This window comes from Salvelinus namaycush, chromosome 9 (assembly GCF_016432855.1).
Source record: "Salvelinus namaycush isolate Seneca chromosome 9, SaNama_1.0, whole genome shotgun sequence".
Lineage (NCBI taxonomy): Eukaryota > Metazoa > Chordata > Actinopteri > Salmoniformes > Salmonidae > Salvelinus > Salvelinus namaycush.
The window spans coordinates 18310192-18329281 of NC_052315.1; the positions used below are offsets into that span (position 1 = coordinate 18310192).

General features: G+C 42.3%; 2 protein-coding genes and 1 pseudogene across 2 annotated transcripts; 1 reads left to right on the top strand and 2 right to left on the bottom strand.

Annotated features, from left to right (window-relative positions):
- Window positions 1-491: 491 nt before the first annotated feature.
- On the bottom strand, window positions 492-6167 carry LOC120053782 (annotated as a pseudogene).
- A 96-nt stretch (window positions 6168-6263) lies between these two features.
- polr2eb (RNA polymerase II, I and III subunit E, b) lies at window positions 6264-8513 on the top strand. Its single transcript, XM_039001029.1, has 8 exons — window positions 6264-6557; window positions 7011-7185; window positions 7320-7435; window positions 7542-7622; window positions 7732-7790; window positions 7963-8041; window positions 8131-8206; window positions 8357-8513. The coding sequence occupies exons 1-7, from the start codon at window positions 6501-6503 to the stop codon at window positions 8194-8196; spliced, it is 633 nt and encodes a 210-aa protein (XP_038856957.1). The 5' UTR covers window positions 6264-6500; the 3' UTR covers window positions 8197-8206; window positions 8357-8513.
- A 309-nt stretch (window positions 8514-8822) lies between these two features.
- Window positions 8823-18768, bottom strand: LOC120053178 (rho GTPase-activating protein 45-like). Its single transcript, XM_039000342.1, is given in 20 exon segments — window positions 8823-9752; window positions 10395-10516; window positions 11740-11984; window positions 12073-12222; window positions 12363-12551; window positions 12726-12889; window positions 12978-13079; window positions 13153-13233; window positions 13926-14020; window positions 14513-14709; window positions 14907-15044; window positions 15262-15426; window positions 15671-15850; window positions 15977-16038; window positions 16151-16227; window positions 16229-16356; window positions 16889-16961; window positions 17926-18010; window positions 18143-18286; window positions 18717-18768. Coding segments are annotated over 20 exon segments (2559 nt in total). The 3' UTR covers window positions 8823-9642.
- Between the last annotated feature and the right edge of the window lie 322 nt (window positions 18769-19090).

Sequence of the window (19090 nt, forward strand, 5' to 3'; positions counted from 1 at the left end):
AATATACCACAGCTAAGGGCTGTATCCAGCCCACACCTTCTCGGGCCTTATTGCTTAAGTATGAACTCAGTAGCCAACAGTCTCTGACAACAGAGCAAAGGGATGACTGGCGAGTGACTATGGTAGCACCATTTTTGCTCTCAAATCCAGTAGAGGGCAGTATAACAACATTTATTTCAGCAGAACAGATTCACAAATTCAATTTCAAGCACTACCACTCATATGAAGGAATGCTCTCAGGTGGTAAATCTAAATTACTATTTCCTTTTTAGGTAATCAGTAACTTGAACTTCTTGTTGCATCACATGGAACAACCTTGTCCACATCATCAACTCCTGGCAAAACATCAGCATCGCAAAACTGGTTAGTAACAGGAACCATGGTTTTATTACTGTTCTACTTGTGTAGTATGTGATGGGAATTCAAAACAAGAAACATAAAGATGTTGAAAGACGCATTCCCATTGACAATAAACACACTTGACAACAGAATTAGCACAAAATAGTTCAGTTTATTATAGAATATGTCACTAAGATCATATTTTTAATTATGCACATTCAGTTTTAAGTATTCAAAGGGAACAGTTGTAGACGTCAGGGTTCCTCTCCGGTGTACTGGCTGGGTATAGGGGGTCCTCCCAGGGGGTTGCACGCCATTTTCATCAGGTCTGTCCTGTCCGTCAGGCGGGTTTGCGGACAGACCGTCACTGGTCTGGGGAATGGACCCACTCACACCCATTGGCTGACCGGAGAGGAGGGAGTATCGGTGCATTAGTCAGTCAGTCATGGAAGAATTACAGGTACTTAGGAAGATCCTTCTCCACCACCTGAAAGGAAGGAGAAATAGGTATGATGAATTGCATCCATGTCTCTTTTTTTCCTGAACAATGGTTTATTAGTTTTTCTTGCATGTCCTAAGACAATTACAGTTTCAAGATGCAAAAATGTACAGTTCAATAGGGAGAAAAAACAAAATGAAAAAACAAAGAAAAACAACAGGATACAATTAAGGACAAAACCAAACTAAAAAGAAATAGATTTCAGTATTTCCAAATTCAATCAGCCTATTCAAATTTCAATCTCAAAGGCTACCAACCCAGAGCCACATAGGAATATTAAAAGGTAGACAGAGCAGGGCAATCCCATCTCCCATCCACAAGACCAAACATTGTTGTTAAATTAGATCTTGCAAATGGGAAGCAGCATATGACCAATTGACAAGAGTTTCGGGCTTGGCCCCACGCAGTCTGGCAGTGGATCTTTCCAGCTGCTTAATATCCTAGTACATAAACAACCAACATCTGCAAAGGGCAACAGCCGGTTCAAACCAACTCCTTAGAATATTTTTTTTGCCTGCTGTTAATGCAACCATAACAATCTGCCTCTGAGGGATAAGACAAGGAAATGCTAGAGCTACAACCCAGCAGGAGGGATGGGGAAGCAGGTAGGCTCCTGCCAAGAAAACCATTTAAAACACTTGAACCCAAAGAGACTTTACCGGTAAACAGCTCCAAAGCATATGCATATCATTGCCCACCTCAGATTGGGTACATTTATTACACATCACTATCCACAAGCTTCATTTTGAACCTTCACTCTGGGGTGAAATAAAATCTTTGAGAAAATTTTAAATGAATAGGTTGATGGGCAAGGCTCTTAGAAGAGGCAAAAAATATTGCCCCATATCGTGGTCCAATCCCATTTAAACCCTGAACTTTGCAGGTCCTTCTCCCAGACCTTCATAACAGGTAGATGTTTTATATTATGAGTCACCAGCCTATCATATAGTGAGGACACTATTCCAGCATCCATGTCTTTTAGTTGATTTTCATGTTTCTCTCCTTATATGGATTTAATATAATTGGATTTAATTTGTTAGATAAGAGCCATAACAGTAGCCAGCTATAGACACTTGTGGTGTATTGGATTTCCCATTCAGGAGAGACACTATGAGAGATATACCATGTTTGAGCAGCCGTTAAAGAAAGCATGCCCTATATTCACATTTTCTCTGTGCTTGATAGAGGATTGCCCCACTCCCCACTACTTCCAATTTTACAGGGTTGTATTCACATAAAAAGGTTTCCAGGAAGCATTTATAAATGGTCGATAATGCATCATTTCAGTGGCAAAGTCACAAGGCAGAATGATGGAGAGGGTTATTCCAGGCCAGCCCTGAGGTTATGGCTGAGTGCTACATCACATGGACATGTCAGTGAGCCCATCATAGGCCTGTGCTGTAATTACAGTCATTGACTTACACTGGGATCATCCATTGGTCCATATCTCTTCATAACCTGGCCCTCTCTGTTGATCAGGAACTACAAATAGAGAGAAGAAGCAATGGACATTGAAACTCATTCTGCATTAAAGATTCAGTCCAGGATTAAAACACTTACAAATTCATAACATATTGTAATGTAATATATATATATGATATGCTAAATTTTTTATATATATAAAATTTAGCATATCATACGAAATGGATGACGTAATACACAATTGTGCACAATTTTCGGCGACCCGTTTTGGCTCATGAGCACTACTTTCAAAACTACTGTCTGAAATTATACAAAAGCTCTGGAGAATCACTTTAAACTTCCATGATCTAACTGCAAAATCTGATAATAGTCAATAGGTGTTTTTGTTTTCAATTCGTTAACCCCACAACTCCCCAACTCATAAATGCTGAAATATACTTCCATTTAAGTATGTATTTGTATGACACTGGGCCAAGAAAGACCATAATAATAAGACTACCATTTTTATTTTATTTTGTTAACAGAGGCTATAACATTGAACTCAATGGGCATGCAATGAGCAACCTTTGCTTTCACCAGAGATAAACGCTTGGCATATAACTCTGCGTAACTCCTACTCAGCTGTGTCAACTTTCTGCTGATGGGGATATCTGATGATGACTAATAATAAATATTTACCTTTGTGAAATTCCACTTGATGCCACTGTTGGGAAGAAAACAAGATCATAAGATAAAGCAATCATTAACACAGTGACAATAACCAAACTCATACATGCTACATTTGAAATATCTGCTTATATTACGGTATATAAGCCATTATCAAATACTTTGCGGAGCATTAGTAAGCAGTTTGTAAATAATTTGATATAATGTATTTAAAGTATTAACAGTGGTCTAAGGCACTGCATCTCAGTGCAAGAAGCGACACTACAGTCCCTGGTTCAAATCCAGGCTGAATCACATCTGGCCGTGATTGGGAGTCCCATAGGGCGGTGCACAATTGGCCCAGCGCCGTCCGGGTTTGGCCGTCATTGTAAATAAGAATTTGTTCTTAAATGACTTACCTAGTCAAATAAAGGTTAAATAAAAAATAAAATAGATTTTATATTCATGGCCAACAAAAATGATATGTGAGTCTAATCACGCTAGTTGTGACACGTCTCTCCAAAACATCTCCACTTACTTTCCCAGGAAGCCTTTCCCGTTGGGCTGCTCCTTCAGCCACTTCCACAGGGGGTGGGCGTTATCCCCGTTCACATCAATCTTACTGAACATTGGGAACTCAGCATCGTACGACTTAGCAAAGTCCTTGATCTGAGCTTCAGTGCCAGGTTCCTAAAATGAACACATAAGACACGTAATAAAATGGCCATAGAAGAAATGTTTTAGGTGAGAATTGTTTTTTGATGAAGAGAGGTGTAGCTACCTGACTCCCGAACTGGTTGGAAGGGAAGGCCAGGATGCGTAAACCTTTCTCAGCGTACTTCGCGTGCATCTCCGCAAACTGAGAATAGTTTACTGGGGTTTTCCCTCATTTAGAGGCAACGTTGACAATGATGACAACATCTCCCCTACACAAACACATTAAAACACAGGAGAGAACAGGTCAGAGGCTTTTGGAAGGGGTATGGTGAATGATATATATATAACATGATTGTAGTTATGATTGTGGTTATTTAGTATTTTGGAGTGCTGAGTAACTTGTTTTCACCCACTCACCTGTATTTCTCGAGGGACACCTCGTTTCCATCAATATCCTTGGCAGAGAAGTCATAAATAGATGTGGCTGTCAGCCCGTCCTCTGTCGGGGCAGACTGCGAGAGGTGAGAAGAAAGAGAGTAAGTCCAAATATTAAAAGTGTACTGTTTGCTGCTAGCTCTTAAGTACCTGGCACACACGTGTGCTCACTCACACTCACTGTAAAGGAAAAACTCAGCAAACCTCTCTCTCTTTCAGAGTGATCGTCATTATTCAAATGAAATGCCTTTGCTCTCATTCATTCTACACGGAAATCCACATAATAACATATTTCGAAAATGTGTTTGAATGACAGAAAAGCAGCAATTGATGTGTTAAAAAGTTACTGATTACAAGGGTGTATTTCCCCTCCAGCAATAAACACACTATATGCACCTGGCATACTTTCTCAGATAAAGATTCGACAGCAGATGTAAACATAAGAAAACCTGCCATAGCCAATATCGCCAAAACATTTCCAGTGATCTTACTAAAGTCTGCAGCAAGACAGAGAAAAGGACAGCAGATCCTAGCAGACGCATGACTCCCTTTCAGTAAGGTCGACTGAAAAGGCAGAACGCGCATGTGACACTATCCCTGTGATTTGACCACACAGTCTTCTGTCCCACAAACGTTTGACTGACTGAGCCTTTCAGTACAGTACACACTCTAACCCCCCAATTTATGAAACTCTGACAATCAATAACTAGGAAGATATGGCATTCTTCTCTGATAGGACGCTTTTATGCTGACCACTGACAGGCAAAGGATGATAACACCTACACAATCAGTGGTCCTCATTACATACCAATAGATACTGTTATCTCTTCCTAGAAGTGACACAAAGTGTGACTTGCACAGGACAAAGGTAACCTCCTCTTTGGGAACTGACCTTGCTAAACACAAAAGGTTACATAAGTCAAAAAGTACAGTACACAGTAGTACTTCTCTATGACTAAATGAACAGTAACATTTCACATCAACAATAACATTTTAAAAAGGATAGAGCAAAACTATCAATATGGTCCAAAAATCCACTATTTCACCAAACAACAACTATTTGGATGTATATTGCCCATATGCAGTGATCTTATATTTGTGACCTTTGTCAGGATATCATATCAACTTAGATGAACCTTCACCTGACAAAGGCATGCAATGAAACAATTTATGTTTGTGATGTGTGATAGAGATGTTCAATTACAGTAGGCTATTCATACTGTAAGTCTCAACAAATGACTCGCACAAGAGAGCCTAATCATTCTGCAAAGCACGTAAACAAGGGTTTCAAAAAGCCTCAGTTCTTTCCTATTTCAGAGGTTCTTTATTCCATCAAATGTCATAACATCTTTAGCATCATATGGTATAGAATAGATGCAACAGATGTGCATGGAGACTCATGTTTACATTTTCTAAGAGAGAGGATCTGAGAGTATCAATCTTTTAATTTGAGGGCAGTGGTACAAGACAGTGGTTGGGCAACTACATTGATTCAGTATATATTATTTCACCATTTTGATAAGGTGCAGCCATAGGAAAATATGAACCTTTCACCTGGTTTAAACTTTACCACTCAATGATGTCATCTGACAAACACAACAAGGTAAATTATAAGCCTGATAAGATAGATATGAGGGAGCAGGGAGGTCCTGACTTGTGATACCACATAGTCTGTGTGTACACCCCAGATACCAAATAAATAACTAAACTGAAAACCAGCCAGATGATGATCATGTGTCCATACTTTTTCTGACATCCAGACCCAATACCTTTTAACACCCTGTATGTAGACAGCTTTTTCACAGACATCAAATGAAGAGTGCATCATGTAGAGTAGTATAATTAATTAATAAAACACACAAACATAAGTAAATTGTCCTAAATACATGTACTGCAATTTAGGCCACTTTGCTATAGACAACGTCAGCAGGTTATCAGCACACACCAGAAGGGCTATGGAGAGAATGGTTTCATCCTATGTAACAGTCAACAGCACAACAATTAACTCTGCATATGGCTATAGTACTGTATACAATAGCCTACCATTGTGAATAAATATAATCCAACCACAAGAACGAGTCCACAGCTTGCCAATGTCCCAAATACTAAGACACGCTTAATTTGCCACAACGACATTGAATTGTATAAACTCCCGTCTGCAGGGTTTGTTGTGAAACGTACTGCGTACTCAAATCTTTGGTGTGTTTGAGCCTCTAGGGGGCGTGCCATAACTGTACTTGATAATTTGCATGTTTTTCTCTGACTGAGCTAACTCATACGGTCGTTTTTTTTCCTACATGTGCTAAGACATAACATTTATATTTGAAGATCAGTCAAATATTTCATTCATTGTTGGAACATCCGGTGACATCATCATTGCGCGCGCTCCTAATAACGCGTAACTGCAACGTGAGTTAGCGTTAGCTAGTGAGAAGTATCTTACATGTATTGATATATCGTATACTGCACCGGTAATTAAATCAATACATCTCATCGAAACGCAATGGATGACGATGAGGAAACATATAGGCTATGGAAAATTCGGAAAACCATCATGCAGGTGGGTTACTGAGATGAACTGTTTGCTAGCTGTATCAACTTTAGTAGTAGCTAACTATCGGTAGCTGTAGTCAATATTATACTCAAAGGTGGAGCAATTGATATTCACTAACTATAGTTCAATGATGTAGTATGAATGACTCCAATTAGCTATAGTTTTAGTGCATAAAGAATGAGAGGCCTCTAATGGCCGTGCTAACATGGGCAGCGCCGTTGAGGGCTTCCACCATTTTAATGTAGTCAACTGGGTGATACTTTCAACTTCATTGGCTGATCCAAATCTTGAAGGGATCAGCCAATCTTGAAGAACAACATTGACCACTTCAATATGGAGATACAAAGATGAGTCCTATCTATCTATTTGGCTATGATTCAATGGATCCAGTATATGAATGACCTGTCTTGTCACATTACATGGAAAGCGTCATTGTACAACTCTCTCCTTGTTGGTCAGCTGTGTCATGACAGAGGCTACCTGGTGACCCAAGATGAGTTGGACCAGACCTTGGATGAGTTTAAAAGTCAGTTTGGGGACAAACCCAGCGAGGGTCGCCCACGACGGACAGATCTCACTGTCCTGGTAGCACACAATGATGACCCCACAGACCAGATGTTTGTTTTCTTTCCTGGTATGTTATTGCCAACGTAGCCCTAGTGACCATGTTGACTGTCATTTTTGATACAGTAATAAGTCAGCACCTGTCATTTGCTGTAGTCCTATAACTTATGACGATATTGAATCCCTTCATTTTCACCCATGTAGAGGAGCCTAAAGTTGGTATTAAGACCATCAAGATGTACTGCCAGCGGATGCAGGAGGAAAACATCACACGTGCCTGCATTGTAGTTCAGATGGGAATGACACCTTCCGCTAAGCAGGTAAGGTTTGTGGATGTTTTTGGACACGAGAGCTTACTTTTTCAAGCTACTATGTTTTCAGTTTTTCATTTCAGTGGTCTTTTTTTTTCTTCACATCAAATTTTAGTCTCTAGTTGATATGGCCCCCAAATACATCCTGGAACAGTTTCTGCAGCAGGAGCTTCTAATAAACATCACTGAGCATGAGGTAAGCAGATGGAAAGTTATGTTGCAATATCATTAAGCTTGTAGTCATAAGACCTTTTGAACTGCTATGTGGCACACTTAACTAATCTGATGTAATTATTTTGTTGCAGCTAGTTCCTGAACACATAGTCATGACAAAAGAGGAACTGTCTGAATTGCTGTTACGATAGTATCCTTTTTCACAGCATGGATTTCAAACTCGTACCTGGATAGAGTATAAATCCTGTGTTCTATGGACTGGATTCACATGCATAGTCACCCCAAATGAGAATCTATTGATCTAACACTAGATTGAGTTATATAGAGATACTTGTGTTGGGATTTCTTTATTTGTGTCTCAGTAAACTGAAGGAGAGTCAGCTGCCTAGGATCCAACAAGGAGATCCTGTAGCCCGGTACTTTGGATTGAAAAGAGGCCAGGTACAAGATCAATCTCCTCAACCTAATGTAGTTAAAACATGTCTGAAATAAGTGATTTACTTGGCTCTCGTTCCTCTTTGCTGTGACAGGTAGTAAAGATAATCAGACCCAGTGAGACTGCTGGACGATATATCACCTACAGGCTGGTCCAGTGAGGATTTCAATGTGAGTGCTTGGTGAATATCTTGATTGCAGTGTTAGGGCTGTTTCCTAACCAGCATCTCTATATTAAATGTATTGTCATACGAAAAATAATTAATTATTCAGATGGGCATTTGAGAATGTTTAATTCTGATGCTACTCTTGTTCCTTTAGGTATGTCGCTGTACTAAGGAACAGCGGGTGAGCCAATAAAACTCATGGATTATTCTACAGCTGGCCTCATCTCTTTGGATTAAGTTTGGCTTTTGTTAATTTCTTCAATAAATCCTATGACATATCTTTCCAAAGATATGTATGGTGATGCCAGTTATAATGATTATTTTAAATGGTTTGACCATCCAGACAATGCATATTTTAGGGTTCTAAAAATGTGTGCAAGGTCAAGACAAAAGGCACATATTAGCATCTGTCACCTAGAGTAGCAGCAGGTATAAATGAGGCTATAGTTTCAATGAAATGGTTGTTTTACAAGGCATAGTCAACATTTAATAGCTTTCTCTTTATTACTGACAATGTCAAAACAGTGAATTCAGCAGATAAAGACAAATACATCCTACATAACTGTTAAGATCTAAATATGCATTTTTGGGATTTTAGTGCTGAAATAAAACCAGCAGCACTTTGAATACCTGGGAAAATGATCTTAGATAAATAACTCACTATTCAAGCATAAGAGCAATGTAAATACTTTTTGAAAGATTATCACTATGCCAATTTGTAAGGCACAGATTATTTTCAAAATTAAATCACAGCTTGTTATAACTAGAATTAATGCTGACAGAACAGCTATAACCAAGTGTCCATGATGAATGTGTCATGTAGTATTTCATGACATGTTAAAACCAAGATTTGTGGTAACATCCACCAACAAAATCGCCAGACTGGAAGTACACTTAAACACCGTAAAGCCTTTCAGTGTGGTTGACACATTGCACAGGCTGTGTTTACACAAACTGTCAGTCAAACCATTTGCTCACTGTAACCCAGGGATTCTGGAGAACTGCCTGCATGGAGAAAAGGTGAAGGGATGTAATGAAGTGACACTGGTCAGACTCACCTGGATAAATACAAGTTATAAAGATGTACTAAAATCAAAAAGGCAAAGGTAATTCTTCACAAGTCCATCTAAACATCTCTTACCACAGCCCTCCATCTTGTCAGAGTCTGTTCTGCTCTGTTCCTCATTGGCATCCTGTTCCTCTACATCAGCTACCGCAGCACTGCTGTTGTCATCTATACCTGCACCGACAGTCTATACCAGCAGGGGGAGACGAACACAAAACCTAAGATAAATAGGGAGCTTGAGTTCAAACCATTCACAACTCTGGTATTAGTTGAGCTATTGTGGGTAGGTGAACTGAAAGCATTCACATTCTTTGTATGTTTGAAATATTCTTTAACATGTAATTTTGCTTATCTAAAGTATGTACATGCATCCTCTACAACCAAAGACAGGCCTGTTGGGTGGAGAATGGGTGACGGCTGGAGGACTGGAAGATGGCTGTGTAAAAGACTATGAGAGTCTTTATGATGCGGGCCTGGTGGGGGTTGTAATAAATACCATTTAAAATAACACAAGCATAGTGCTATTACGTTGTTATAACTAACTTCTTTCAAAACAGGGTTTCTCACAAACTCATAAGCAGATACTGAGACCCACACACACCCAAGGACAGAGGGCTGGCACAGACCTTTCATAAACACTGATAAGGCAGGAAAGGCCTTGATCAAAAGGGTGCTTGGGTCTGCATTACACGAGATACTGAGACACACACACACCCAAGGACAGAGGGCTGACGTAAACCTTTCATAAACACTGATAAAATAGGAACATCTACGCACACACAAAATCTCCTGTTTTAGCTGAACATTTCTGAAGACAAAGAACTCTACTCAGAGCCAATGGGACAGTGATACTAGCCTGAAGTGGACCTCGCCCAACTCATCAGGACCAACCAGAAGGCCAGATCTACCAGACTCAACCTACTTTATTTATCCAATATAATGTCTGCACAAAGTGTTTCGGGGCTTCTTTCTGATAGTTCCATTCGAGCTTGATGAATGAGTCCGTGCACGCTATTTCAGATATCTTTACCTCTGAATAAACTGCTTTTTATTATACGAATATCCACCCTGTCCAGAGTCTCTACTTCGTCTCAGTTCTCCAGTAAACTTGTGATATCAACAGGGTAGTCCATTAGAGAGGACAGGGACACTGTGGCCCCAGTGGGCCGGGGCCGCATCAGAGAGGGGCCAAACACAATGCCCAGGTTACTGGGACTCATCTTATTGTCCTGCTCTAACTCTGCAATCCTGAGGACAGAGCAGGGAAGGGGGCAACATGGATGATATGACAGGCAGAGGTAAAAAAATAAAAATAAAAAGTTAAACATGTAAGGGGAGCAGACTTTTAAACATTAAAATCCTTAACTGAAAAAAATATGCAGAATGTAAACAGCATAGTGGGTCAATTTCCGCAACAACTAAGAGCGTTGAAGCGCGAGGCTCAAGTTTTCCTTTGTTTTGGTGCCCTATCTACCACACTGAACAGCGTGAAGCGAACCCGTGCACATGCGGAGATACTGTGTGAGAGCGTTGCATCTTGCACATCTCAATATCCTAGCCTATTCGTTGAGGTCTGTCTGTTTGACGACCTACCTACCTACCTATACTGTGCCCCTCGCCTCTCCACATCTGTCCCTCGCTAGTCTTCACCTTTCCAAAAATACTGAATTTTAGGTGTCGAATCTAAACACTCAAGAAATGGGAGTCGAGGTATCAATTATTTTGGAGTCTACTCTCCACCACTACGTCATCGTAGTTAACAGTTGGAAAAATGGCAGCGACAGCAGCGAAGTCCTGTATGGCAATAGTTTGACAAGTTAAATGAGAAGAAAATGCACACTTTGCGATGCTTAACCATCTGAAAGGGACGCACAGTGGTGAGACCCAAACCGCAGCTGCTTTGTGAATTCAAGTGGAATTTTATGAATTATTAGTTTAAACAAAAATGATAATTAGCTGTTTAAAGGTTTTTTTAAAAACTCAATTTGTAACATCCCTAATACATGGTCACAGTGGTGAATCTTAAGTTGATATGTGAGGGGTTGGTTGTTTAGCAACAAAAATGGCCCCATAGTTGCGCAGAGGTAAGGGTTGGCTTAGATTGGAGACGCAATATAGTTTAAATGTCAACAATGTTAATTACAAACATACATTTTAACAATGAGCACTTGTCTCAAATACATAGTTGCAGTTGTTGGTTAGCTAGTTAGCAAATTTGAGCCATATTAGCATAGACATGACATCAAGAACAAGCTAAAACTAGCTGAATCAAGCCATCAGCTATTTCCCACATGGCAGCTTCTTGTCATTGTTGCTAGCTATCTGACCATTCAGAATCACAACCACAGCGTTCTGCCCCATTGAAGTGCGTGCATTGTCTTCGTGACGTTGTCAGCTAACCCGTCCATAGATATGTTTGATGATAGTCAGGAAAAATATTAAGCAATGTTCAATGCAATGTTCTAGCTCACCTGCGCAGGTGGCGTACGATGTAGCGCAACGTGGCTATGTTAGCCTTGGGCAGTTCTCTCAGCAACTCTCTGAGTCTATCCACCACAGCCAGGATCGCTGGGTCAGTGGCTGGCCCCAGGTCCACCAGCTCTACCAGCTCTGGCCCCTTCCCTGTCCCGGCCTCCCCTCCCTCAGTCAGCAGGCTCTCCTTGGCTAGCCCCATCAGGCTGTTGTACAGACGAAACAACATGATGGGCTCTGGAAGCTGTGGAGGAGAGAGGGAGATTATCTTTGTAGCCATCTTATCCAAAGCTAACTGATAAGTGCAATTAAATATGGAGGCTGAAACAGACAAGGTGTGTACCTGTCGGGAGGTAGAGCTTAAGGACATTGCTGATGTCGTGGGGGGAACACTGCGATAGCTCCACTAGTTCTTTGCCGTTCTCAAATGCTTGACATAGCTTCTCCACACGAGTCTTCACCCCATTCACTCTGTAGATACCCTGCAGAGAGTGATGGAGATAAATGGGAAGAGAGAGAAAATGTTAAAGGATAGAGAGGGTTGAAAGAAAATAATGCATTCATTCAACCAACCATTATGCTCATTTCAAGCAATCATTTCCTTCATCCCCCGTTCCCTCACCTTCATCTTCAGGGCTCGTCTCTCTTTCTCGGAGATGCACTTAGTGATGATGAAGGTGATGTCATTGGAGCTGTCGCTGGACACCTGGGAGAAGTCTCGGCCGAACAGCTGGAGTCTACCCTGCAGCTTCTTATGGCCACACTGGATGGCCAACGTCTCCAAACACCGCTTATGACATGCCAGGAAACACTAGTGTAGGGGTCAGGGGGCATAGGTCAAGGGGTTAGCGGTCAGGATGATAACCAATGAAAGTCTTAAGAGATCCTTTACACAGAAAAACAGAAGTATGCAACCAATCTACCAGCCAAATTCGATTGCTTTCGCAGCTTTAAAGGTGGCGAAGGAGATGGCATTTTCACTCACCTCCTCACACTCTGCTCCCTGGAAGTACACGTAGCTGTCGCACTCCCGACACTTGGACGGGGTGCGGAGTTTACGCAGCCAGTGGGTCTGGGCGGCTTTGGAGAGCCCAATGTTCCGGAAAGATCCGGTTGGAACCGCCATCTCTGGCTCCATGCCATTTATGTCTGCAGAGGAAGATTAATGCATTTATCAATGAATTCATTAATTATTCACTGGTTGGCAAACAGAGAGGAGGTGGATCTCAAGTCTCACTTTGTGCTTGGAAGGAGGCCACGTTCCCGTCCTTCTCATCTGGACCCTCATTTGATGACATGGTCCCGGTGGAGGAGGTGCGCGCCATTTTACTGATGTCACCTGAAACATACACAATTATAACACATACAGCTACAGTACTGCAGGAGATGGCCAGATAGAGTGCATGGCTTACCTGTACTGGTGGTAGGAGATTCCAGGCCATCTACACTGTCTGCATCACTCACTGTAGAACCCCACGATTTGTGGCCTTGTCCTGGGGAAAGGTACACAAGATTATCACAGACTACAAAACATGAAGGACACCTTCGTAATATTCAGTTGTACCCCCCCACCCGTTTCCCCCCCTCAGAACAGTCTAAATTTGTTGGGGCATGGACTCTACAAGGTGTTGAATGCATTCCACAGGGATGCTGGCCCATGTTGACTTCAATTCTTCCCGCAGTTATGTCAAGTTGGCTGGATGTCCTTTGGGTGGTGGACCATTCTTGATACACACAGGAAACTGTTGAGCGTGAAAAATCCAGCAGGGTTGCAGTTCTTGACACAAACCTGTGCACCTGGCACCCACTACCATACCCCATTCAAAGGCACTTAAATCTTTTGTCTTGCCCATTCACCCTCTGAATGGCACATATACACAATCCATGTCTCAATTGTCTCAAGGCTTAAAAATCCTTTAACCGGTCTCCCTTTCATCTACACTGATTGAAGTGGATTTAACAGGTAACATCAAGTGATCATATCTTTCACCTGGATTCACCTGTTCAGTCTATGGCATGGAAAGAGCATCTTAATAATTTCTTAAAGTCTTGTACACTCAGTGTATACTGAAGGTCTACACCATTTTGTCTTGCGCTGTAAACCTAGAGCATTGATTTAAGGTCTTGCATGGTGAGATGGCACAAGACAGTAAGAACCAAATAAATATCATAAAACATTACACACTCTTTCTGGCATTTTCAGCACTGCGGTCCTCGTCGGTCATGGTCTCTCCGGTGCTGGGTTGACCCTCAGAGGTGCTCTGCTGGTCTGTGTTGAAGCTGTCGTTACGGGTTCGAGCTGGCTGCTTGAATTAAAAATATTATTTATTACTCACTTTAATCTTGGTGCAACTATGGGGCAAAACAGACGGGGTTGGCTTAGAATGTTGACAACATTTTAACTATGTGTCATCTCCAATGTTAATTGAAAACAAATACATTTGCACAATGAGCAGTTGTCTCTCGAATACATTGTTACAGTTGTTGGTTAACTATCTAGTGAATTTTGGCCATATTAGCATAGAAGTGACATCAGTCAAAACAAGACATGGTATCAAGAACAAGATCAAACAAGCTGAAATAAACCACCTACGATTCCCCACATGGCAGCTTCTTGTGATTGTTGCCATCTGACCATTCAGAATAACACCACCACACAGACTTCTGCTCCATTGAAGCACATCGTTTTTGTGACGTTGTCAGCTAACCCATCTATAGGCACCTAACAAATAAAATAATTTTTATTATGCTTTGAGGCTAGTGGTGACTCACTGTGTGGAGGCTGCAGTGGCGGTGTAGGGCTCAAACTGGTAGGTGACCTCTGGTTCCTTAGTGAGCTGCAGGTCTCGGACGTGGGCAGCGTACTGCTGTCCTGGGTCATACAGCTTACTGCTCTCACACAGAGTCTGGTAGTGGACCGGCAACGCCACTGTCTGCATATGCATTATCTGGTAGTACGAGATGGTAGCCTAGAGGGAAGGAGAGGAATAGAACGGAAGTCAGGTAGGTGTGAGAGATAGAGAGAGAGGTGGAGGCAAAGACTTTCTGAGCAAACAATAGATCTGAGTGTATGTGTGTTGTGGTGGGTACTGTATGAGCGGTCTATTGATGAATAACTTGATTCCTGGGTCTATACGTGTGTGTGTGTGTGTGGTAGTATACTGACCAAGCGCAGGGTCTGGTCACTCTGTTTGATGACCTCCTGCAGAAGTCGGAGCACATTGACCTTCACATGTTCCAGCTCCTGCTGCTGGGTGGTGGCGTCTGCTATACACGTCCTGTAGGTGGCCTCTGCCTCCTCAGCCTGAACACACACACAGGCTGGTCAATTCTCAGCCAGGTTAATGGGATACATTCTCATTGAAAAATGGCCATAGGCTTTGACAATGACTTGCAGTCAGAGACAGGATTGACTGCAAAGAGATTAGGAGATTTCACTGGAGAAAAGATGTGAGATATGGAGAGGAGAGATGAGTAGAAGAGAGAATGGAGGATAAATAACTTTATGTGGTGATGGGAACCTTGTTGCGAGCCTCTTCTTCCGCTCGTAACTTCTTGCCCAGAGACTTGGAGGTGGAGCCTCCCCCCTCCTCCTCTGCTGCTCTGCTAGTGGCTGCCTTGTTGTGCTCCTCACAGCGAGCCATGTAGCCATGCTTGGTCTTGCGCAGGTTAGACTCACATTCCAGCTGGATCACAAAAACACAGGTACACACAGAATCAGTCTTCAGTTACACAAATTGGGAAAACTCTTGAAAAAAACTAAGGGTATTCTTCAAAATACTTTGTGTGGACATCTTGTCAAATAATGTTTTAAAAAGATACATCTCAATAGTACAAAATAAATTCCTGTAAACATCATGGCAATATGAAACAAATAATCAAAATAGGAGAGACAACATATTGCATAAATAGCACTAGCAAGGAACTGACCAGTTTCCTCTTGGCTCAGTCCCACTGTTCCTTGATCTCCTTGCGTTTCTTCTCATGCTTGTGTTTACGCTGCGTCAGAGGCTGTAGGAAGGTCTGGCTGTGCAGTGTGGAGGTGGCCTGCTGCACCCCACTGCTCTGCTCCAGAGCCAGAGAGTAGATGGAGTAGAAGGGCATGTGGTGCTGAGAGAGGGGGAGAGGAAAGAGCATTGTCACAGGAGCCTCTGGAAATGGATGGAATCATTTTGACGAGAGTGAATTAGGGATTCCTTTCCTTTTATTATAAAAGACAAAACCACCAGGGCTTACGTGTGTGATGCTGTGCTTGCTGGACTGGTACAGTCTTTGTAAGCCCTTGGCAAACTCCACCTCTGGATGGGGGAAGATATGGGCGAATAAACTTAATATGTTTAATTGAAGGGTATAAGAATCAACCTAAATGTCTATTATTATCTGTGTGGACTGCGGTGTCTGTGTGCCCACCCAGTGAGGTCCTCTTCTCCACGTAGCTCATCAGGTCCTTCATGTATTTAGAGATGGTCTTGGCGTAGGCCAGAGCAGTCCACTCCCCCTTCACTACGCTGCAGCATGATGTCCACCTCCTCGGCCCGGCCAAAGTCCTGCAGGTCACCCCTCATCTGAGCTCCCTCTAGCCCCTGACCTGATGCCCTGTACAGGTTCTCCATAGACTGGACAAAGAGAGCGGGAGAGTTTAACCACTCATGAATAGTACCTTATTTTGGAAGATATTTACATTACACACTAAATGACCAGTTCAAACCATTGCAAATGGCCAACTACATAGAAAACATTTCTGGCACTACACAAAATCATTTGGCAGGACACTTTCCCAGAGCCAATACAAACGACGCCAAGTGGAATCTCATGGATGAGGATGTGCAATTGAATGATGGATGTTCCACTGTAAACGGAAGTATATAGCATTAGGCACAGACTGTGGGCAATAATAAGCCCAGTGTGTGTGCAGGCCTGATGAATTCAGTGTGTCAGTGTAGGAGTGGTATTGATGGAGGAGGTGAAAGGAGCTGTTATCTGGCCTGTGTATGTGTGTGTGTGGCCACAACAGGAGCGAGTGAAGAAAAGGCAGAGATAAAGACTCACTGCCAGGAAGTTGGCCCTGCTGCCCCCGTGCCCCACAAACATCCACTCTGAGACTGTCACACACACACACACACGAAAGCCACATTAACCTCCACTCACCCTGCTCTTCTCTGTTGGCAGCAGGGACAGTAGGGTACTGCTGTCCACCTCCCCCATCAGCAGCTCTGACACACTGAGGAGGACAGAGAGACCATTACACAGAGACACTACTACCATCACAGAGACAGAAAGTACTAATATACGAGGGACAAAATAGGTTAAAGCAATGTGGAGGGTACATTTCTGGTTATTTCACCCTCCGATGGTCATGGAAAGGAAACAAGGAAAGGATACAAGGAGAAGAGAGCATCAGGAAACAGTTCATGCCAGGCTCCAGGCTCTGTGCCATCGCGCCACCATTTAACTTCCTCTTTGTGTCTTCCTTGCCCTGTTGCTGCTGTGTGTTGTACTGTGTAAAGGGCCCGGATGTGAACAAGCACTCTTTGGTAATGTGTGTGTATTCCTATTCACAATTTTAAAAACACACCTATGTGCAATATACTGTACACATCACAGAACGTTTTAGCGGTACATTTTTCCAATTGTATTTTGAGAGAGTGATATGTTTGTATAAAAACTACCGTTATCACACATACACAGAGAACAGGTCGCAGTTGTAAATGAGAACTTGTTCTCAACTGGCCTACCTGGTTAAATAAAGGTAAATAAAACAGATGCACCTATTCCTGGTCTGTAAATAATAATCTGCTGAGACAACAGAAGTCAAATGGCTGCGATTTGGTTTTGTGTCCTTGGTTACGGAAGAAAAGAAAACCACCTCTACATTTCCTGTTTTCTACTGAGCCCCATGCATATGTGTCACTGCGTTTCTCTCTAAGCTCCAGTTCTCTCTCACACACTGACTGTACTTCTACAGTCATCACACATGCCCCCACTGACCTGACCACTGAGGACACCACATGTGGTCATGTCCCATTACTCTGTGCCAGAGAACAGTGTTGTTGCATCTCAAGTGGTAAACAGTCAAATAATTGTGACACACAGAGACATCTGCGGCTTATTTCAGACCCATGAATATTGTTTCTAGCTCATGGCAATACATACAGTACTGAGAAACGGGTGTACCATATACTTACTTTCTACTACAAGCAACTGCAATGGTCTCAATGGCCTTCTCAAAGTCCTTCTTTTCTGTGTCATTACACATTTCATAGTGAAATCCTGCAATCAAAACAATGTGTTCATTCTAGCCCATCTTGGCAATTTTAAAACTCATTGACTTCTTTGTCCTAAAAACGTCGACTTTCTGAACCTAGGTAGTAGACCACTGATTGGTCCAGCCAGAAGTCTCACCTTTGACCTTAGATATGAGTTTGCCTGCAGCAGTGAGGGTCTCCACAGTGTTGAGGAGGGGGTAGGTGCTGATGTCCTGTCGTAGGACCCTCAAGACCTCCCCCAGGCACTCATGGGCCAGAGTGTGACGGTTCTCCTGCTTGTCTACAGACAGGGGAAAGTCAGACAGACAAGAGACATGGATCCTATGCCATTCCTAATACACAGATAATCTGTCTACAGCCACACAGAGAGGGTTGAACCTACCTGTCTACTGAGCAGCAGTTACAACCCCAGTGATATGGTTGATGTTCGGGAAATGAGGCTGTCTGAGGTCTGACGGGGATCACCATGACAACATGGAATCCACATAACATGGGGATTTTCTTTATATACTGACTCTTTTAAGGTTGGTCACAGTATTAGAGGTTATCAGAGATTGAGAGGGAGTGATTAATGACCAATGTCTGGACATCATGAATAGTAACACAGACTGACAGATGGGTAAGATCCGCTTTGATGTCAGCAGTGACACATCTGCGGCCCACTTCCTCTCGACTCTGTCTCACAGACCGATCCTTTAGCGGGTACAGACCCCGTTCTTTTCCTTTTCTCCCCTCCATCCCTTTGTCTCTGTCGATGTCCATCAGTGGCTGGCCTATTGAATGGAGCCAGGAGTCCAAAGCGGGTGGGATAGAAAGTATGTCACATGGAGGATGGGGATGGAGCCAATACGCTTACTGTACTAGCTAATATCCTGTTGTATCATTATGTGACTGTCTAGACTTACAGTAGCAGTCAAAAGTTTGGACACCTACTCATTCAAGGGTTTCTTTATTTTTACAATTTTCTACATTGTAGAATAATCGTGAAGACATCAGAACTGTAAAATAACAAAGTATCTTGATTAGATAAGAATTCAACCCCCCCTGTGTCAATACATGTTAGAATCACCTTTGGCAGTGATTA

Excerpts from the sequence above, each read along its gene's own strand:
- polr2eb (XM_039001029.1), top strand. The coding sequence starts at position 6,501 with ATGGATGACGATGAGGAAACATATAGGCTATGGAAAATTCGGAAAACC. Across the intron at positions 7,186-7,319 it reads GATGTTTGTTTTCTTTCCTG|AGGAGCCTAAAGTTGGTATT; the intron begins GTATGTTATTGC and ends TCACCCATGTAG. Across the intron at positions 7,623-7,731 it reads TAAACATCACTGAGCATGAG|CTAGTTCCTGAACACATAGT; the intron begins GTAAGCAGATGG and ends ATTTTGTTGCAG.